The sequence below is a fragment of the Carettochelys insculpta genome, chromosome 3 (assembly GCF_033958435.1).
Source record: "Carettochelys insculpta isolate YL-2023 chromosome 3, ASM3395843v1, whole genome shotgun sequence".
NCBI lineage: Eukaryota > Metazoa > Chordata > Testudines > Carettochelyidae > Carettochelys > Carettochelys insculpta.
Window position 1 is genome coordinate 61,021,797 of NC_134139.1, and position 23,565 is coordinate 61,045,361.

A 23,565-nucleotide genomic window follows, 5' to 3' on the forward strand; every position below is an offset into this window, starting at 1 on the left:
CCGAGTCTGGTCCCACCTTTCAAACCTGTGCCCATGATTATTCATTGCAAACAACTTTTAAATAGCTCAGGAAGTGATCCGAACAAGGGACTGCCCATATTCTTGTTGAATTCAGTCATATGCATGCGCTTCATGTAAAATCACTATAGCAATGGTGGAAACACAGTAAATCTGCATTTGGTATATTTTATGGTATGGTATATTTTATACTCTTGGACTCATCAAGAGGGCTAACTTTCCCCAAAAGCTTTTCTGGATCCTGGGCACAGGGACTCGTTAGAAAGGAAGACCAGTGTCTGATCAGATCCTTACAATAAGGACTGGAATCCAAACATGAAAATATTTATTCGTATGTATAACTTATTCATGTATATACGATTGCTTTGTATGAAAGTGGAAAGAGGATTTAAATTCTAAGCTCAGAATCTAAATCAGACAGAAATCTTACTTTTCTAGGAATGAAAACTTGGCAAAATTGTGTGTGGCTCAGAAAAGAAAAGGTTGCAAACTTGTATGACGTGTCACTAGTTGCGGTTAAGCTGCACAGCTTCAATGCTTAAAGTAGAGTATGCTATCAGCAAACTGTTTGTGATTAGTTTTTGGAGTAAAAGGCAAAAGTTATTTAACTGAGGAACTTGTGATATTCTCACAGATATTCTATGAAGAGAAAAAGGAGTCTAAATTAATCTAGTAAAGTATTTATTCCAAATTATGTTCTCAGTTCTATAAATTAAAGGGAATTATTTGCAATGTTTCCTTTATTAATAGGGTTAACTTTTTTAACTGTGTACCAGGATGAATGCCCAATTAGGAATACAGTGTGCTCCTGTATTCTTGTTAGTCCTATTTTTATTATCATGCAACTTCTGTTTGCTTCAGATTTTAGATGGTTAAAAAAATGGTGGTGTTTATGTTCAGGGTTTTCTACAAGTGATCAGGAATATCATCCCTGATGTCACCACACCCAATCTGGTGTCTGACCTCTGTAACTTTGTTCTTACCCACAATTATTTCTGATTTGGGGACAATTTATACCTCCAGATCCGTGGAACTGCTATGGGCACCCACATGGATCCACAATATGCTGATATATTTATGACTGACCTGGAACAACGATTCCTCAGCTCTCGTCCCCTATTACCCCTCCTCTACTTACGATACATTGATGACATCTTTATTATTTGGACCCATGATATAGAGACTCTAGAAGAATTCCACAGAGACTTTAACAATATGCACCCGACCATCAATTTATGCCTCAACTACTTCACACGAGAGATACGTTTCCTGGACACTACAGTACAAATCTAGGATGGCCTGATTGGTACCACACTCTACTGGAAATCCACTGATCGCTATACTTACTTACATGCTTCTAGCTTACATCCTGCACACACAACTAGACCCATTGTTTACAGTCAAGCCCTTACGTACAATCACATTTGCTCTGATCCTACTGACAGAGACCGAAAACTACAAGATCTTTACCAAATATTCATAAACCTGAATTACCTGCCAGGAGAAATAAAAAAACAAATTGACAGGTCCAGATGAATACCCAGAGACCAGCTACTCCAAGATAGGCCCAAAAAAGCCAAGAACAGAACACCACTGGTCATTACCTACAGCCCCCAACTCAAACCTCTGCAACACATTATTAAAGACCTACAACCTATCCTTAATCAGGATGCCACACTCCAGAAGGCCCTGGGTGACAGGCCTGTTCTCTCCTACAGACAACCTCCCAACCTTATGAGGATTCTCACCTACAACCACAGTTTATACCACAGGAACACCAGTCCTGGAACTTTTCTTTGCAACAAAGCCCATTGCCAACTTTGTCCACATATCTATTCTACAGATACCATCACTGGACCTAAGCAGGTTATTCACAGAATCACGGGCACATTCTCATGTTCCTCAATTAACATCATATATGCCATCATGTGATAGCAATGCCCAGATACTTTGAATATGGGACAGACTTCAAGCTTCTTAGACAAAGAATTAATGGGCATAAAACAGACATAAAAACACTCCTGATTCACAAACTGGTCAGTCACCACTTTAATGGAGTGGGCCATTCTGTTCGTGACCTGAAAGTTTGTGTTTTACTGAAGAGGAATTTTCACAACACTTTGAAGAGAGAGGCTGCTGAATTCTCTTTTATATTCAAATTTGACACAACATATGGTTTGAACTGGGGTTGGAATTTTTTAGGTCATTACAGGGGCTCTTTTGCATAAGTGTCTTAATCTAATTCTTGACCCCTCCACCTTCTGCCTCTCTACTCTCTGATTTGCTCACCTTGATAATATTTTTCTGATCTGTCCACCTTAATTACTATTTTTGGTTCTCTGTGCCTTAAATATTGAGTCTGTTCTGGTATGGCTATGCTCTGACGAAGTGGGTCTGTCTCATGAAAGCTCATCACCTAATAAATTATTTTGTTAGTCTTTAAAGTCCTACTGGTTTTCTTATGGTTATCACAAAAGGTCTTTAAAAATCAATAATCAGCTGGTACCACTAACTTTTTTTGACCATTGGCCAGTCATTTCAATTCACTGAGCCTGTTTACCCATCTTTAACATATGAATGATTCCTCCATCACAAGCATGCAACGTAATTAGTTATGTATTAAATAATTTAAGATTCTTGGATGCAATCTGGAAAGTAGTAATAATTATTGCAATTACAGTTGTCCTCAGAATTCCAAGAAGAGGTGTTTGAAATGTTGTCCCCATCAAAGAAAAATAATAGGACTTTGGTGTGTGAAACCCCGATCTTAAAATGAGGAAATGCCTAGACATTAAAGTAAAATTAGGACTGGAGTGATAACCCTTGCTTCTGTTTCCTTGATTGTATACTGGTTCAAGTCAGATTTCTTAATATTAATTAAATGTAGCTTTGTTATTCTATCATTATGGTGTTTCTAGTGTATATATCTGACATTTCTGTTATTGAGCCTGGAATGCTAACGTTACTAGTGGGAAGATCAATTAGTAAATACAGGAAATGGGCCAGGGTATTTAAGACTCCAAGAAAATTAAAACAATGCCTTTTAGTCCAAAATGATTAATCAATAATAGATGCAATTAGCACAAAGTTCAAAATGATTATTTGTGATGAGCCTTTATTTGGTTATTTATATCTTTGTAGGTTCACCACACCAAAATTAGTGTTTTTATAGACGGGTTGGAGGATGACAACACTGCTTTTGATTCAGGAATACTTGGTGGACCAATTGCAGACCTTGCTGCTGATGGTGCACTGAGAATTGGGCAAAGTTTCAGTGGTAAGTTCTTCAGTGTTTTAGCACTGCGTGCTGAACATTCAATGTATTACATGCCTGATGTGTATCTCAAACCCTGGTAAGAAGCTGTGCAGGCTAGCTGAAAGGGATTTATTACACACTGAATGGGTTCATAAAACTAGGCACACAGCTCCATGCAGCAAAAGTGCCCATTTACAAATAACCTTCCTCAGAAACTTGATACTCAGATAGAGGTGCTGGGATGATGGCATAAATGATCACAGCCAGGTGGATTTTTTTTTAGCATGTTCCTGATATCTAATATTCCTCTGCTGTCTGTCAGGTACTCATGAAAGCCAGTCACAAAATGTGGGGTTCCTCAGCCTTCGCTAATGGCTGGTTCACATAGATAACTTGCTGCAACCAATTCTTCTTTTCAGGCATCATGTTTTATGTATCAGTCTACATTCAGAATTGTATACATTCTACATCATTGTATGAACAATGCAATGCAAAATCTGGGTGCTGTTAGTGTGCGGCTCTCTTCAGTTTGGTATACTGATGAATTAGCTCTATAGACATAAAAAGGTACCACTCATCCAGAACATATTGTAATTTGGAGTAAACTTCAAAATATATGGGTGTCTGTCTTTAAGCAGAGCTATTTTGTTACTGGGCAATCCAGCCACATGATTTTAAAATGTCTGGAAAGGTCTTCTGTTATCATTCTAACTTTTGAATACTATCAACCTAATAACTGTATAAAAGAAAGGAAAATTTTAAATGCCCTTTGTCTTTATTTTAGAAATTGGTAGGTACAGTTGTACCTACTGTATCTCTTCTCTAATTAGAGGTGGCACATAGATTGGCTCATTACTTCTGTCTAATGAGCCAGTCCCTGTGCCACCTCTGTAATCAGAAAAAAGATAGGTACAAAATGTTCCTGTAAAGTTAGTATCAATCATTCTTTCCATAAAAAAATTAAGTCAATGCCCTCTATAGTTTTGTCTACATTTAAGATGGTTTCATTCAGGGCAGGTAATTGGGCAAGCGAGATCACTGTGTGCTGAATAGAAGTGCTCTCATGCAGTGCAGAGTTCACTTTTGGTTGATGAAATTATTTTTTCTAACATATTTTCATAGGTTTGGAGCAGTTTGTTGGAAGAATGCAAGATTTTCGACTGTATCAAGTGGCACTTACAAACAGGTAAAACAATCCCCCCACCACATGCAGTTTTTCTTAGTAAACCCTAGGAGTCAAGTCAACTGATTCAGGGTAGAGTTTAGGCTCTTTTTTGTCTCTAGGACTGTACAGTCTCAGGCTTGGACTGCTGATCTGAGATACTTTTCTGAGAAGTGTGACACCACTTAATCATTCTAGACCTGTAACTCAGTGTCTGAGCATTTCCAAATGTCCTCAGTTGCTTATGCACACTTCTTGGAGCTCTGCCTGTGGCTGTGGGCACTTCAGGCTTCTACTTTAACTCTTTGGGACAATGTGACAGATAAACAAGGAATGCAGGTTTAGCAAAAAAAATTTCTTAACTATGGAAACTTTACTATTTATGCTATCAAGAATTAGATATTTGAAAATGAGTCTTTAGAGCATAATTACCTAGTCTGGGCTTGCCCCTTCTTCTGAGTCTGAGATTTGTTAGCATTCCAGGCTAGATGGAGATCCTCCTGAAAGTCCTTCTCACCTGTGATGATGATCAGTCTCCTTGTCCAGAACCATACTCAGCTCTTAGGGAGATCCCTGTTTCTGCTGTGAGTTTCACAGAGAAATTTTCAACCACCTTCCAGTCATGTATGCTCGACTACCCTCCAGTCATGTACCACCTCGCTGCAGCCCCTCCATAGAAAGTTCATTATTCCATGCAAAGTGACCCAACCATTGGCAGACAAAGTTGCAGTCTGCATGATTTCTCAGTGATTGTCCTTCAAGGAGGTGCCAATAATTTTCCATTGGAAGATCAGCTCTCTGGAAATGCATTGCAATAGGCTGCCTTTAGTCAACTACAGACACGGTGCAAAGCATAATAGAAAATGTAGTTCTTCATCACAGACCTATCCCTATATTGTTACAATCACACTGACTTTAAGTTCTCTCAAGGAAATGCTGCTTCCCATGAAAGAAAGAGAAGTTGATTTAGCCAAATGTGTCATATTCTAAACTTAAACCAGCATCCAAGTTAATAGGTGTATTGACCATAAACAGGGAAGTCCAAATTATCATGCCCAAAATCACATGCGTGTGCAGACGACAGCTGGCATATCAGGTGGTTAAACACTTAGATATTTAATAGTATCCAGTAATCTTGTGTGCCTCTACTTTTGGGTGATCTACCTGGGAGGTAGCATTTAATTTTGTCTGCCAAAGGAGTGAATGGGAACTGTATATACTCAATATCCTTTGAAATCTTTGCCTAGCTGGGTAACCGCAATGAGGCACACAGAACTAGTTAATGGACACTTGAAATGTTGAGGTAAAAATTCTCTATGAACAGGTTTTTATTTCCTGCACTCGTAGTTGCTTGAACATGCAGATTTGCTTGCACAATTGGATGTTTTTTTCCCCAGAAAATTCAGTTACTAAGATGCAGGTGGACTAACAGAACTACTGTGGACATTACTTGTGGACATACTAAAATGTGTTTTAAAGATTGTATTCAGATCAGAGTCAGGCATGATGCCATAAACAAGGACTGTGGTGTGGTCAGTCTCATTCCTGGGCCCCAGGCCCTCTGTTTAGTCCAGTGGCCCCACCTCCTGCACCACGTTACCCTTGTTGAAGCAGGGGGCAGTCTTGGGGCGGGGGGAATCCGGTCCCCACCCACTCACTCCAGGTTCTGACCCAGGGATCCTGGACAGCCGCTACCTGGGAGGGCTGGCTTACTTCGCCCTGGCCCCTGCAGCTTCTCTCCCTGGGTCACTTCCCCCAGATGCTTCTCCCTGGTATTCCCTTCCTCAAGGGGTAGTCGTGGCAGCTGGTCTCCTCCTTAGTTTGTCTCCTTAAGCTGACCAGTTCCTTCAGCCTGCAGTGAGGCTCCAGGCCCTCCCTGGGTTGGGGCAGCACAGCCCCCTGGGTTGCTGAGGCTCCTCTCCTCTTTCGTAGCCCCGACTCTTTCTCTCTGTCTCCTTCCTTCTCCTCACTAGCCTCCCAAACTCTCCTTCACCCTCCTCTCCCTGCCTTGTGTGGAGAAGAGCTTATAAAGGTAGCCCCTGAGTCGGATCGGCTGGTCCTGATTCATTTAGGGCAGCCTACTCCTCAGCTGTTCCCACTTTGGTTGCGAGCTCTGTCTCAGCTCTTTTTACTCCTGCCTCCCCTCTCCTGGCCCCACCTTGCCACAAGGACTTAGTGGTTTTCTAAACACATTGGCTGTGGTTACACCAGAAAGTTTTAAAAGGGGGAAAAAAAAACCAAACAAACCAGTTTTGCCAACAAAACTCATTGAGCATGCACACACAAAATGGGGTTTGTCAATAGTATCTGGACAAAACACAGCACTTTTGCTGGCAGTGTTCTCCCTCAAAGCTTTGAGGCATAATGCTGTGGTCGACAGATGCTGTCAACATAAAAGCTGTGTAAAGGCCCCGGGGGGGTTTCTCTCAACAGACAGGGCATCCACAGCAAGGGGCAGCCCTGTCTGCTGTGCTTCCGGGTGCCTGTTTTGCGGAGAGAGTGGCCAGACTGCCTCTCGGCTCTCTCTGTCCACACAGCAAAGCACTCTCCCAATTGGCTTTTGTGTGGTCACACTCCGTTAACAAGAGTTTTGTCTGGAAATTTCTTCCGACAGTGACTTCTGTAGACAGATCACCATAGTGTAACCATAGCCATTTTGTGTGATAGCTTATGGTAGTTGTAGCTAGGCCTAGGTCTGAAATTTAATTTGTAATCACAGATTTACACAATTTCACTCATTCTTCCCTTTATCCGTGTGTCTATTGATTTTTTTTTTTCTTATGCTGTGACAGAGACATTTCAGAGGTCTTCTCTGGGGAGTTTCCTCATCTGCATACCCAGTCAGCATGCCGCTGCCCAGGCAGCCACCCCAGGGTACACCCTTTGGTGCAGAGGTACTGCATCCCGAATGGTGCAGAAGACACAACTAATGACAGAGTACTGAGGCTGAATCCAGAAGCCCATTCCCTGTATTATATCAATGACAACGATATTGGGACCTCCTGGATTTCATCTCTGTTCACTAGCACTAGGCATCTGGACCGTGGAGTTATTATCACAATAGATTTACAAAATGGACAGTATCAGGTAATGAGAAGGCATTTTTCTTTTCTGTCATTGGCACTTTAGAATGGAATGTATTTAATGCCCCCTGATTTTTATTAAGTCAAGCTAGGAAGAGGCTTACAGTACACCAGATTCCAGTCATAACCAAGTTCAAATCTCTCATATTAAGCTATGAACAGATGTCTTGGGTGGCCTGGAAGAAATTTTCTCCTTCCAATAAAAACTGAGCAGGTGCATTATGTTTCTGGCTATTCTGTGGTACATCAGGTCTTGGCTAGTGTCAGAGTCAGTGCACTTGGAGCAGATGAACAAATATTTGATTCCATGATGACAATTCCTATGCTTATAAACAAAGCATGCATTTTAAGTTGCTTCACTGCTGTAATTTTTAACCTTAAATTCTGTTAGAACAGAAGGGACTCAGTTCATAGCATCAAGCACTAGAAGTCAATGCAGTAAAAAAAATATATATATATATATATATTGCTCAAAGGTGTGAAACAGTACAAAGCCAGATGCACTCTCCACTTCATTATGGATTTTGGAGCTGGCAAGTGAAGCCCACAAAGGGGATGGACTCTTGTTGGCAGGGACAGAGAAGGGCCAGCTAGCATATTTACTAGTCTGGGTTCTGTGGAATCCTGGTTGGAGTGGGGCTATTACGTTTTGTGGGGCCCATGGGCTGCAGGGGTAGGGACCAAAATGAAGGATTCAGATGGTGGGAAGGAGCTGTGGGTTGAGGCTGGAGGGTGAGTGAGGAAAGAGGTGTGGGCTCTGGGTGGGGTTGAGATGCTTAGTTTTTGGTGGGGAGGGGAGGGTTCCAGGCTGCGGCTCAAGGTTTGGACTTTGGCAGGAGGTTGGGGTGGGGGTTCAGGGACTGGGTGGGAGGTAGGGTGCTGGCTCAGTTTGGGGCATGGGGTCTGGCAAGGAGTTAGGGTGCAGCAGGGGCCTCAGGGCTGGGACAGAGGGTTGGGAAGCAGAGCAGTTGCCTGTGGCAGCTTCCCGGTGGTGGTGGTGGGGAAGAAGGTGGCTCAGCATGAGCTGTGCTCCTCTGTAGGCACTGTGGCCATTGCATCGCTCCGCTTCCGTCTGCCAGAATTTGCAGCCAATGGGAGTTGTGGTGGCAGAGACTGCAAACAAGGGCAGCAAAGGGACAGAGCTTCCCCAGATGTTTGTGGCAATGTGTCTTGAGCCCATCTTTGGTTTTTTTCAGTTGAGTATGTGTGTTTTGGAGTAGAAGAGAGGAATATGGAAATAGATTTTTGGCTAGTTTGTAAGAACTTGCTCTCTATTTAAAAGCTAATTTAAGTATCTGAAATATTAAGGCTCAATAGATTTGGAATGTATGTATGGGTGCCCATACACCAGTGTAGTGGAGGAAAATCCCTTGTGTATCTCAGATATTTGAAGTACTTCCAGCCCCATAGGCAGGATAAATGCTAAACTGGATGGTCTTAAAAACTGGAAACTGTCCAACACCTGTTTGGTGACATTTCAGTATCTTTTTTTTTTCTTAGTGGCCAAAATTTTGGTAATAACATAGCCCATGAGCTTGCCATACAATGAGCTACTCATAAACTTCAGAAAGCAATGAAAAATCATTTTTGTGGAGTGATCTTACTGCTTAACAAGAAGCTGCATAAAGAACAGGTTTAACAAGGAAGTATTTTAACTGTTAAAAGGGTGTGGGGTAAGGGAAGAAACATCTTAAATATTCCTTGTGTGACATCTTATTGTTGTATATTGAAAGTGCATGTGTCTGATGACTGCTGAGAAATAAGTTTATATTACTACATATGGATAAAGACATTTATTCAATATTTGAATTCTTGTAGTTAGCAATTCAAGCAATTCTAAAATCAGTTCTGCACGTTGTTATTCATTTGTAGGTATTCTACATTATACTTCAGTTCTATAGCCCACAGCCAGAAGCATTGAGAATTCAAAGGAAAAAGAAAAATGACTTAAACTGGGAAGACTGGCAGTATTTTGCTAGAAATTGCAGTATCTTTGGAATGGAAAACAATGGCTCTCTAGAAAGTCCAGACTCTGTCAACTGTCTCCAGCTTCCTAGGTATGAATAGATATTGTTTGCATCATACAAATGCTTATAATAGGTGTATGACAGAATTCAATTCCATAATCCCATTCAGTTAGAATCTTGGAATTTAGTATGCTGCTCTATTATGGGTTGCCGAGTCTATTTAAACATATAAAAACAATGTAAGCTTTCCATTTGAGATCATCACAAGGTCATTTTTTGTCAGATTTTGAACATTCATGTGCTTGACTCAGTTGATTTCCATGTTCTCATGCAGCTGGACTATTGAAATTTGGTAATTCATACCTTATGGGGTTGTTATTACTTAGTTAAACAAAATGAGGTGCACTGAGAAGTAGGATGGAGAAGGGAGCCAGTTTAACTGATCTGGGGCATTCAGTTAATCTAAGCAGTATCACTGATTATGAGAGTGTCACATCTTGGGCTGGAGCTTAGATGCTTTTGTAGCAATGTCCAAAAGTGAAGGCTCGGTTTACAGTGGATGTGAGAGAAAATTCAAGAAATAGGATGCAAATTCATTTTCTTTTATCCTTTAAAAGCAAGAATACAAATACGTTCTGACTGTTTGGGGAAGCCCTCTCAGACACACATTGTGAGTCCTGCATTTCACTGACTGCCTTGCATAACTTAAAAGTATACGAGTTCTGCTCATAGTCTTACCTGTCATAATACACTGAGTCTTGCTTGATTGCAGATTCTAATCAAGGCCTGTTGAATACTTGGCTGGAGAACTATCTGGGAACACAAGAAAGAGTGCTTTTGCTGTTTCACATTTGCCACCTCACTGAGGCTTTTAAAGTGTCATTATCTTTCTCTGGCGCCTAAGGGTTCAGGATTCTAGGGGGAAAAGCAACATGTGGTCACCTGAGTTGTCAGTTTTTAGCAATGGCTATTGAACATAGTTGATATTCAGTGTGGGGAGGGAAAATGGAAAAAGCCAGTTCATTAAGTGTAGACAACTGTTTTGATCTTCTAAATTAGTTGTAAAATGATGCCTCTCTCAACATTAACATTAGGGTTGAAAGGATTAGATTTATTGGGAAATGTCAATTTTTACTGTGCACACACAAACCGGCCCAGAAATAGTTCCATCAATGATCATAGAAAATTACAGCATTCAAAGTAAGAAGAATGCTGGTTGAGAACTTCTTAGAGTAAAATGAGTGATTTAGACTTTTGAATTACACTTATTAGGAATAGATTAGCAAATGAATGGTAGAAATAGAACTAGTTGATTATAGCATATTTACATGCTAAAATATAAACACAAAATTATATTAAAGTTGAGAGTTCTTGCGGTTTAGTAGTTTATAAAGCTTTAACTTTTGGAATCGGAGTCCAGGATCAGTAAATGCTTTTATGCCCCCCATCTTGTAATTTCCCACAAATGTGAAAATTTAAATAGATTAAAATTTGTAAATGCTTGAAACCATAATTTTGGACAACTGCAAAACTTAAACTGATAAAAATTGAGAAAATGCTTAAACCACTAACTGGTATAATTACAAAAAAATTAACATATCTTCTAAAAAGAAACAGCCCATGTCAGAACGGCTGCCAGAAATGTTTTACAAGGTAGTAGTCTTTCTCCCTTACTATGTGGCATATATAATAAAAGTGCATAATGTTGTTTTTTGAGTGAAATTCAGTACACTTCATTTTAAAATATGCCTCTGAAGACCAACATACATTCTATACAGTCTAGCAGGCATTATGTGGGAAGAGAAAAAATGATTACTATGGAGTGCTCCTTTTAAGGGCTGGAGAATGCTCACTGATTCCTTTGAGGAAAATTAACATCCAAAACCATTCTCTCCTCACTTGGTCCTATTTCTGATGATACCGTAGTTTGCAATGTTTACCCCCTTGTAATTATATGCATTTGGAGCCTCATCCAACAAAAATCAGAGATAACGACAAGAAATGGGTTAAAACAGGCTGCTTGGGGATCAGTTTGTGGCCTTCCAGACATTTTCAGTTGAAAACTTGCCAAACTCAGCCCATTCCATATGCCAAAATGAGAGGCTGCTTCAGCAGGTTTTGAAGACCTTCTGATTTGGCATGATGTATATTGGGCTCTGCTTGGTCATAACCTCCCATGTTTGGGCTCAGTTATTCAGCGGGGATCATTGCCCTTGACTCCCCTTGGTTCCTGCAGGGCTTCTCTAGACCCAGTGTGCTTGCATTTTTTTCTTGATGGGGGGAAGGGGCAGGAAGTTGTGTAGTACTTTCCTAAAATGCTATCCACTAATACCACCAAAATAAGATGTCACTAGTTTGTACAGGTCCTCAGAATGTGATTTGTGCTTTTTCTTTTACATGCTTTGATCAGCTTGAATACAGTTAATAATATAAACACTTGTATTATTATCACTTAACATTTTGAGTTAGCACCTAATATCAACAAGACCAGCTCATACCTTTGAGTCAGTGTTCCAGGCTCTCTGCAAATTGGTGGGAAAATTCCAACCAGAAGGGCTGGAGGCTTTATTTTTTAAATGCAAAATTATGTTGTGGACCACAAAGTAGCAGCCTGGAGAAAATAGACATGTGGCATATAGTAGCTTATATCTTTGGAGGTCTGCATATGGTTTCCATGGTCATCAGAATTTGTTAGAAGCCATTAATAAAATTATGCTTGCTTAATTAAAGCCCTTCATAAAAACATGAAAAATATGTAACCTGTAACTTTTTTTTCATTCTGTCATCTTTTTTTTCCTTAAAAAACCAAAACAGATTTACTCCATACTCGGGTGGAAACATTACTTTCAGCATTCTTACACCTGAACCCAATTGCCGGCCTGGTTACAATGATTTCTACAATACTCCATCTCTCCAAGAGTTTGTAAAAGCCACGCAAGTGAGGATTCATCTTCTTGGCCAGTATCATACAACTAAGCGTTGGGTCAACTTCAGGCACAGATATTATGGAGTTGATGAAATTACAATCAGTGGGCGGTAGGAGTTATCAGAATGTCTTATTTTTCTTTCACCCTTCTGGACAATTGAACATTTAAGAATGATGTGTGATTATCTCATTTGCTAACTTGAAGTCAATGATTTACTCTTGTTCATAACCTTGCAGAATATTTGCCCCATACTATTAGATTAGCTCTCACCTACTATTCAACATATCTTTCTGAGCATTTATCCAAATGCATGGTTGTTAGATAAAAATGTCAAAAGAAGTTTTTTTTTCTTGGCATTACGAACACTTCTAAGTAGGGCTTATAACTGAAAGCCTGACTTATCCTTTGCTTTTATTGGTCTTTTAAGTTTCATTACAGATTTCCAGACATGCCAATTTTAATGGCTTCAATAATGATCCACATTCTTTGTTTTTGCCACAGTTTTTCCTTTAAAAAGGAAGCTGTTCTGAAAGTGTTGTATTATCTCTGACTGACAACTTTAATATGTATGTTAAGTGTGCAATCTTGCTAAAGGACTAATTATGCCCTATAAATAATATGCAAATTTAGCCGCGAAATAATCTCCAGAGGAGCATATGGTGCTGATGTTTTTCTGTAGGCAAGTATTTCCAAAATTGTATTTTGAAAGATTTGATCCCATTTTAGGGGATAACATTTACTTTACCACTGGTCACATTTACCTTTTGTATTACATTGATTTGTGTAACTTAAAAAATTTTGATTAAGTGATATAGAAATCATACTATATTCAAATAAGGTTACTACCTCAGTGATTCTGTACTGCACAGTCCTTTCTACTGCAAAGCTACAAGGCTATTTCATATCTCCAAAAGAAAAGACTGAAGGCTCAATACTGCCCTTGGTTAGTTGGTTGTATTACCTACTGACTTTCATAGGAGGACTTGACTTCAGTGGGAGTAGTTTTTTGTGTAACAGAGGGCAAAATAGGTCCTGTGTATGTTTAAGTTCAGTATATGTGAGATTTTCAACATGCAATGACCAAGTTATAAGATCAAAGGGTTAATATTGACAAGAGATGTGTTAGCTGTGGTAAACAATTAAGGCATTGTATCTGCTTAGTATGTAATGAATGCATATAATGCACACTTGATAACTTAATAGTTGGTCTAGAAATGGTCCTGTCAATTTACTCCCCTGGAAAGCTGCATTTACTTGACATTTGTAAATGTTGAACAGAGAAGGCATCTAATGGTTACTAGCCTTAAGAACATAAGTTTCTTTGACTTTGGTTTATTCTTAAGAAAGGAGAAAATTACCTTCACAACAATGTAAAAATAGGGGAGCGCTATCTCTCAAATGATGCATTTTTGTGTATTTTCTTTAATAGCTGTTTTTGTTTGCAGGTGTAATTGTCATGGCCATGCTGATCATTGTGACACAAGTATTAAGCCATATAGATGCCTTTGCTCCAAGGACAGCAACACACAAGGGGATAATGTAAGTCCTACCATTTTCTGTGTATTTTATTGAAATGTCGGCCTCACGCACAAAACTTGGACTGGGCTTTCAATCCCTGAAAACTTGGAGTTTTTTGGATCCCATATTTTGGCAAGGAAAAGTCACAAAATTTGTCTTTAGATACAGATATGGATTCTAAAAATGTCCATTCTCCAATTTATGGTGTGTTTGGGTTCAAAGGTTTGTTTTGGCCTGTTGGAAAAATATTGTGTATTGAAAAATTTGGATCCAGATTTAAATAATAGAATTATAGAATCAGAGAATGCTAGGACTGGAAGGGACCTTGAGAGGTCATCAAGTCCAGCCCCCTGCCCTCATGGCAGGACCAAGTACTGCCTAGACCATCCCTGATAGACATTTATCTAACCTGTTCTTAAATATCTTCAGAGATGGAGATTCCACAACCACCCTAGGCAATTTATTCCAGTGTCTGACCACCCTGATAGTTAGGAACTTTTTCCTAATGTCCAGCCTAAACCTCCCTTGCTGCAGTTTAAGCCCATTGCTTCTTGCTCTATCCTCAGAGGCCAAGAAAAACAAGTTTTCTCCCTCCTCCTCATGACACCCTTTGAGATTCCTGAAAACCACTATCATGTCCCCACTTAATCTTCTTTTTTTTTCCAAGCTAAACAAGCCCAGTTATTTCACCTTTCTTCATAGGTCATGTTCTCTAGACCTTTGATCATTCTTGTTAATCTTTTCTGGACCCTTTCCAATTTTTCCACATCTTTCCTGAAATGCAGCACCCAGAACTGGAAACAATACTCCAACTGAGGCCTAACCAGTGCAGAGTAGAGCAGAATAATGACTTCTCCTGTCTTGTTCGCAACACACCTGTTAATGCATCCTAGAATGATGTTTGCTTTTTTTGCAACAACATCCCACTGTTGACTCATTTAACTTGTGGTCCTCTATAACCCCTAGATCTCTTTCTGCAATACTGCTTCCTAGACAGTTGCTTCCCATTCTGTATGTGTGAAACTGATTGCTCCTTCCTAAGTGGAGCACTTTGCATTTGTTTTTATTAAACTTCATCCTGTTTACTTCAGGCCATTTCAATTTGTCCAGATTATTTTGAATTTTGACCCTATCCTCCAAAGCAGTTGCAACCCCTCCTAGCTTGGTATCATCACAAACTTAATAAGCATATTTTCTATGCCAATATCTAACTTGTTGATGAAGATATTGAACAGAACTGGTCCCAATACAGACCCCAGCGGAACCCCACTTATAATACCTTTCCAGCAGGATTGAGAACCATTAATAACTACTCTCTGAGTATGGTTATCTAGCCAGTTTTGCACCCACTTTATAGTAACCCCATCTAAGTTGTATTTGCCTAGTTTATTGATAAGAATATCATGCGGGTCCATATAAATTGCCTTACTAAAGTCTAGGTATACCACATCCACAGCTTCTCCCTTATCCACAAGGCTTGTTATCCTATCAAAGAAAGCTATCAGATTGGTTTGACATGATTTGTTCTTTGCAAATCCATGCTGGCTGTTCCCTATCAGCTTACCACCTTCCAAGTGTTTGCAGATGATTTCCTTGATTACTTGTTCCATTACCTTTCCTGGCACAGAAGTTAAACTGATTGATCTCTAGTTTGCTACATTGTTCTTGTTCCCCTTTTTATAGATGGGCACTATATTTGCCTTTTTCCAGTCTTCTGGAATTTCTCCTGTCTCCCATGATTTTCCAAAGATGATAGATGAAGACTCAGATATCTCCTCTATCAGCTCCTTGAGTATCCTTGGATGCATTTCATCAGGCCCTGGTGACTTGCAGACATCTAACTTTCCTAAGTGATTTTTAACTTATTCTTTTTTTATTTTATCTTCCTAACCTACCTGTTTCCCACTAGCATTCACTATATTACGCATTCCTTCTTCAGACTTCTCAGTGAAGACTGCAACAAAGAAGTCATTGAGCATCTTTGCCATTTTCAAGTTTCCTGTTGCTGTTTCTTCCTCCTCCCTGAGCAATGGGCCTACCCTATCCTTGGTCTTCCTCTTGCTTTTAATGTATTTTCAAAAAGTCTTCTTGTTTCCCTTTATGCCCGTAGCTAATTTGAGCTCATTTTGTGCCTTTGCCTTTCTAATCTTGCCCCTGCATTCCTGTGTTGTTTGCCTATAGTGATCCTTTTCTAATTTGTCCTAGTTTCCATTTTTATATGATTCCTTTTTTATTTTGAGACCAAGCAAGATCTCCTGGTTAAGCCAAGGCTGTCTTTTGCCATATTTCCTATCTTTCCTACACAGCGGGATAGCTTGCTTTTGGGCCCTTAATAATGTCCCTTTGAAAAACTCCCAACTCTTCTTCATTGTTTTTCCTCTCAGTCTTGCTTCCCACGGGACCCTACCTACCAGCTCTCTGAGTTTACCAAAATCTGCCTTCCTGAAATCCATTGTCTCTGTTTTGCTGTTCTCTTTTCTACCATTCCTTAAAATTGTGAACCCCGTGATTTCATGATCACTTTCATCAAAGCTGTCTTCCATTTTCAGATTCTCAATCAGTTCCTCCCTGTTTGTTAAAATGAAATCTAGGACATCTTCTCCCTTGGTAGGGTTTTCAACTTTCTGATATAAAAATTTGTCTCCAGTGCTGTCCAAGAACTTATTGGAGAGTCTGTGTGTCGCTGTGTTAGTTTCCCAACTTATATATCTGGACAGTTGAAGTGCCCCATCACCACCAAATCTTGGGCCATGGATGATTTTGTTAGATGTTTAAAAAAAAACCTCATCCACCTCTTCCACCTGGGTAGGTGGCCTGTAGTAGACTCCTAGCAGGACATTAGCCTTGGGTTTTTTTTACCCCTTTTAGCTGAATCCAGAGGCCCTTAATACATCTGTTTCCTATGTCCATCTCCACCTCAGTCCAAGTGTGTACATTTTTAATATATAAGGCAATACTTCCTCCCTTTTTCTCCTGTCTATCCTTCCTGAGCAAGCTGTACCCTTCCATACCAACCTTCCAATCACATGTATTATCCCCGCAAGTTTCTGTAATGCCAACAATGTTTTAGTTGTATTTATTCATTAGCACTTCCAGTTCTTCCTGCTTGTTACCCATAGTTCTTGAATTTGTATATAGGCATCTAAGAGATTGATTTGATCTTACCTCCCAGTTTTGCCCTGACCCTCCTTTTTCTCTGCCATTATAGCCTATGCTCCCCCCCATTTGCAACCCATCTCTCAGGTCTCTATCTTTTCTACTTACACATGGGCTTTGCTCCCCTGTCCCCGTTAAACCTAGTTTAAAGCTCCTCACTAGGTTAGCTAGTCTGAGTCCAAATAGGGTCTTCCGTCTCCTCAAAAGGTGAATGTCATCTCTGCCTAGCAGTCCTTCCTGGAATAGCATCCCATGGCTGAGGAAGCCAAAGCCCTTCTGGTGATACCATTTACGCAGCCAGGCATCCACCTCCAGGATGCATCTGTCTGTGCCTGGGCCCCTACCTTTGACAGGAAGGATTGAAGAGAATACCACCTGCACCCCAAACTCCTTCACCCATACTCCCAGAGCCCTGTAGTCACTCTTGAGCCACTCAGTGTCACACCTCACAGTATTGTCAGTGCCCACATGGATGAGTGGCATGGGGTAGTAGTCAGAGGGCTGGATAATCCTCGACAACACCTCCATAATTTTTCGGATACGGGCCACTGGCAGGCAGCATACCTCCTGAGATGAAATGTCAGAGTGGGGGCCTCTATCCCCCTCAGAAAAGAATTGCCAACCACCACCACTCTACGTTTCCTCCTCACAGAGGTGGCAGCTGACCTCCCAGCCTTGCAGGTATGAGACTTCTCCTCTGCGGTAGGGGGTGATTCCTTGTCTCCTGTATCAAGTACAGCATAACAGTTTTGTAGTACCACGGTGGGAGTGTTGGGAGCAGGGGTGGAGCACTGCCTGCTGCCAGAATAAACCAGCTGCCAGTGTCCACCCTGAGCCATCTCCTCCTCCACCAGTGGTGAGTCAGCAGTCCTGTGTACTGGGACAGCTACCTCAGCTGTCTCCACATGAATACTGTTCAGGAATTGTTCATGGATTCAGATACTCCTCAACCTAGCCACCCCCTGTAGCTCTCCCACCTGCTGCCTGAGACATTCCACCGCCAGGCACCTTTCGCATTGGATGCTCCCTCCAGCTTGGATATCAGTAAGTGGGAATTGCAAGCCACAGTCCTTGCAGCACCACACCAGGATCTGGGTAGAGGCATCCATGGTCAGGCCGTCTGTCTGGCTACAGGCACAGGCGGAGGAGACAGAAGCAGTGCCAGCACAGGTGTTGCGGGTCTTCCTGACCATTGTAGGCCTCCCTCTGTTAAACTTCCTCTTAAACTCCGCTGTCTGCAGCCTCCTGTCCACTTCGCTCCCCTGGTCACTCTGCCTCTGGCTTATGAAAGCTTACTGGCCTAGGTCAAATGTATATTTTGAGCATCTGTCAAAGATTTATGGAAGGAAATTTGGGATTGCTCTTAATCACCTTTCTCATTTTTACATTACAATGAAAATTTTACTATAGTTCATTTCTGCAAGAATCTAAAAATAGAAACATTTTGAATGTGTTCACTTTACATACACTTTTGAAGTATAAATTAACAGAAAGCTGAGACTGTATTTGCCCATATACATTTACTGCTTAGATATGCTGTCAGGATGATGATTGAAATGAATCAAAGAACAGAATCTGCCCCAATGACTCTGATACTAACATTTAAAAAAAAAACCCTGAAATCTAAGCATTGGCCTTTTTAGAGGCTAGTTGGAAATGTTAATCTGCTCATAATTTTACAGTTTCATATGACATTTAGATATTTTTCATGCTTCTCCTTCTCACTAACTGCAGTGGATTATTGTTCTGTAAGAGACCATGGTTAATACTGATGCTTTTGAATGTTTTCCATGGTTTTGTTTTGTTTTGTTTTTTTGTTTTTTAACTAGGAAATTAAGATAAACCTGTTATTTTCTATTGGAACCAGAAGTAAAGTACTGTATTTTTTTTAAAGACCTGGGTATATTTCAGAAAAAAGTCCTCAATTGCAGTATGTTCTTCTTGCCATTAATAATAATGCTCAGTAAATGGGGCTTTTGTGAATTGCACTGCAGCCATTTGGCTATTTTTTTCCCTGTGTACTTGGCATATGAACACCCAATAAGAATAACTTTACTGAAAATAACTGTGTGTTAGGGGAAATTGGGGAGGAGGGTACAGACGATGCACCTTTAAGTAATTTTCTGTTTTCTTGTCCGGCATTGTGCAACCTATATGAAACTATAGAGTTGACTTCCCTGGAAAAACCTGGGCAGATGTAACAAAGAAAAAGGTGTATCGTTTGGCATTCTTACAGGATTTTTCATACATGACTCAGCACAAGCAGAGCCATCTGTTATATACAAACTATAATAAATACTTTATTAATTATTCAATGAACAATTCTGCTTTGGCTGAACCAGATATGTAAATCAAGTCAACTAGAATGAGGAAGGCCTCAGTTCTAAGTTCCCCTCTTCCTGTGCTGGATGTAAAAAAGGGATGGAGGAAAGAGAAGTGCAACTCACTTTTTCATCTTGTGCCTTCCCTGCTTTATACAGGAGTTGGGAATGTAGCCGCCCAAGACTGTTGGCATGGGGGGTGGTGGTGGTGGGTGGTAAGCCAGTGATCTCCCTTTCTCCAGTTGTTCCTCCTTTGCACATCTTCACCTTCTTTCCTGTGTGTCTCTCTCTCCCTATCCTAACTAAAATCTGCTTGGGCCTAAGTGTAAAGCCTGGCCCAAACCCAACTAGATTACAGCCACTCTGAACCTGACCCAAGCTTGTGGAGTTGTTTTCAGACCACACTCAACCCAAACTGATGTTGGGATCCTGCTGGAAATTGGTTGAGTTGCAAGGTTCAAGTGTCTGACTCAGACTTGGTTTTACTTTCTCTGCAGGGTCTAGGAGAACTAATTATCTCCCAGACCATCAGTTGCTCCCCTGTGCTCATGGCTCTGCAACTGGTTTCTGCTGAGCTTATGTTGGCACTGCTTCTACTGCACTTTCTGTAGGTGGTGTTCTAATAATGGCTTCTGGCCCTGCATGCCCCAAATGCACCTCTGGATGTTCCTTGCGTGTGAGATTATTGCTGTAGCAATCATGTGCCCTGATCCTACTGCTAGCTGCCTCATTCTGCAAGTGCTGCAGAATGAGACATGCTGCAGCTTGTTGGCATGTTCCCCCACCTCACTCCAAGGCTGATGGGAGCAGGAAATGCAGTCATCACCATTCCAGCCCCATGGACAGGAGGAAGTCAGGTTGTTTCCATGCTTGAGTCAACCCAATCTCCACACCTGTAGTTGTGGTCTGTTGAATCCAGATTGGGTTACAGGAATCTGTTCCTAAACTTTGTCAAGCCCAGAATGTGCAGGCTGCTCTGGGAGCTGGGAGTAGAAAGGGAACAGTGGAGAATGGACAGTGGTTCTGTGTGGGAAGAGAAGGCTGGTGGCTGTGGGGAGTCGGCAGATAACATGAAGCTCTATGGCTGCTTGGGGCAGGGGTGGGCACTGGTGTGTCTTTCAGGCCTTGTACACGGACAGGTTTAAGTAGGAGAAAAGTCCTATTTTTGGAGTAAGGGGCAGGTTTCTCAGCTCCAGGTCCTTAGTGAGGAACCTTATGGATGAACAGCCTCACCTTTAGCAACATAAGGGATATACCCTTGTCTCGTTTTGTGCTCAGCATTGACATACGCAAATAATTATATGTGTGGAAAGTTGGATGTCTAAGTAACATCAGTTGCTGAAGCAAAATTAGTAATCTGACTAGACCATACTCTGCCAAACTCTTAATTTTTCCTTCACAAAAAATTTTGAATGTTATTTTCCCTCTTATAGTTCTGTGTGGTTAATGTTTCTTTTTTGAATTATACCATATCTGTAAACTAATAACTTTAAAGTGGTGTTAATTGAAACCCACTATATCCTTTTTGAAAAGAAAATCATAGTTTCCAGAATGCTAGCCTTGGGCTATCTCATATCATGGTAAGAACATTGACATCATATTTTGTCAATGGGGTAAGAAATTTGTGTGTTCTCTGCCATGTGACAAAATTACTCATCTATGATAAACTCTCGCATTAGACCTTGCTTTGAGATAGGGCTATAGGCTATCAACATCATGTAATTCTAATATAGTGATGTAAACTCTGAAAAATCAGTGAGATCTGGGGTGGGGGGGTTGTTTAAGGATTAACACAGAAACAAATACCTTGCCATACATATAGTAATAAAGTGGCATTGTCTGCTCAGAAAGCGCATTTCTGTCCCAAAATCCCAAACTACTTTAATAGAAAGAAACCCCTAAAATAACTTTAATTGATGAGTATTACAATAATTTAAAAATTCTTTTTAATTTTATTTATGCTCAACATCTCATTTGTATTCCATGAAATCAGATCCAATACTTGTGTAGCTTGTATGCACACCTCTAAAATGTGAGGGATGTTACTCATTTCAGTTGCAAAGTTACCTCAATTCTATACAAATCTGGTTTCCCGTTAAGTTTGATTGGTGAAAATTTACCTCAGAAATAAAGAACTGAGGAACATATCTTCTAGAAATAGCTCTTTATTCTAAAGGAAGAGTCTAGTAGCATTTTAAGTTTCTTGTGTGAATAGCTTTTTTTATGTTCATCATTTTTGGTCTTTGTCACATTTTGTATGCGACGATAGACAAGCCTCCCCAGGGCCTGGAAATTTTGACTATAACTGCAACAGCAAAAATGGAAGTGACTGTGCAGCAAGAGACACAGAGGAAAAAGTTCGGGTGAGGTGAGAGATTTAGCTTGGGTGCATCTGTTTTGCTCTTAGGATCGCACCACAAATCCTTCTAAATATAAACAATGGAACAGAGAGTCTTGTGACACTTTTTTAAGTAGTTTAAAAACTTGACTCTATTATTTAAATGATAGTCTACCAGAAAACTGTAGTTTTTAGAACAGTCATTTAAAAAAATTCAGATTGACAGTGTCCCTTTAATTAGAACAAGCATTGTGAAATGTGACTTCATAAGAATTAATTATAAATATTTAATAAGATGTGGAAGTTCACCAAGCACTCTATCAAGACCTGTGATACCTTGTGAGAACAAACCAAATACATATTAATTGTATAACTACCTTATCAGAGTCATTGTTAATGGACTGTTTCAGTGGATGTCACTACTATTTTTTTTGGGGGGGGTGGGAGGGTGCATTGGCTTGAATACATTGTGCCTTAAAATAACAAAATTAATTGAGAGTAAAATCAGCCAGCTGTGTAACTATAATTTTTCATTTTTTAATGGCAATATCAGTATCTGCTCAAGATGAACCAAAATAGAATTAGGTATTTGTAATTTATTATTCCCCTCCCTGATTTTCATAGGGAACTTAGATTAACAAGATCCAAATGGCTCAAGGTTTTGAGTTTGTAAGGCAAAACACACAGCTGATGTAATGTAAAACCAATACCCACCCTTATTTTTGATCATCTCAGGTATTCACACACTAAAGCCAAGTCTCCACATGCCCCTCCCTTTCGGAATGGACATGTTAATGAGGCACTTCGGAACAGGTTAATGAGGCACTGACGTGTATATTCAGCACCTCATTAGCATAATGGTGGTGAGTCGCACTTCAAAAGTGCTGCTTTCACAATGCAGACTGGCTGTATGGACACGGGTGCTTCAAAGTAAACTCCACACTTAGAAATTCCCTTATTCCCCAAATGAATTGGGAACAAGGGAATTTCGAAGCGTGGGGTTTATTTTGAAGCGCCCAAGTCTACACAGCCAGTTTGAGTTTTGAAAAAAGCACTTTCGAAGCGCGACTGGCCTCCATTATGCTAAAGGAGAATTGAATATTCATATTAGTGCCTCATTAACCAGTTCCAATCCATGTCATTTAAATACTCCTTCCGAAAGGGAGGAGTAGAGTAGACACAGCGTAAGTGGCTAAAACTAAGAAGATGTTTTTCCTCTGTGTCATCTACTTGGAACATAATGACAAATATAATGCCTGAGTATGTAAACTTTAGTAGTGCTGTACTTGATACTATGATTATTTGAAAATATAACAGAGGTCATAGCTGTACTGTTCATGTTAAGAACATGGTAGTTATAACACTCTTTTCGTTAAGGTTTTACATCATAACTCTGGCTTTAGCAGAGTGGCTGCGGATGCTGCTATAACTTTGGGCTTGCGGCAGTGGTTCCTGGACAGGTTTGTGGCTTGTGGAGGAGGATTTGGATTTCTCTGATCTCTGTGGCTAACTCCTGTACAAAACTGGTGTACTCTTTGAACATTTGTCAGGATTAACTCCACAGGTAGATCTTTGTACAAAATACCTCCATGCACATTTTACTTAAAACTAAGGTAGATGTTCATTCTTTTCCAGGCACAAATTACATACGTATTTTTGAACCTATACAAAGAATCGAGTTCAAATCTTCTTACCTCTCTATGTAGTTATTGTGATTTGGATATAAATTGAACAGGTGTGGGATGAAGTTTTCATGTGTACCTACAATTTATTTTGCGGGCATAAGTTTTATGAGAACAAATAGGATTGCAAACAAGGT

General features: G+C 40.3%; 1 protein-coding gene across 1 annotated transcript in view; it reads left to right on the forward strand.

Moving 5' to 3' along the window:
* USH2A (usherin) overlaps positions 1-23,565 on the forward strand; it is a 581,084-nt gene that overhangs the window by 43,156 nt on the left and 514,363 nt on the right. Inside the window, exons 3-8 of the mRNA XM_074989966.1 lie at positions 3,160-3,295; positions 4,397-4,460; positions 7,229-7,523; positions 9,392-9,576; positions 12,301-12,522; positions 13,859-13,952. Of these exons, the coding sequence (XP_074846067.1) occupies positions 3,160-3,295; positions 4,397-4,460; positions 7,229-7,523; positions 9,392-9,576; positions 12,301-12,522; positions 13,859-13,952 (996 nt within the window). The remainder of the gene's footprint in view (positions 1-3,159; positions 3,296-4,396; positions 4,461-7,228; positions 7,524-9,391; positions 9,577-12,300; positions 12,523-13,858; positions 13,953-23,565) is intronic.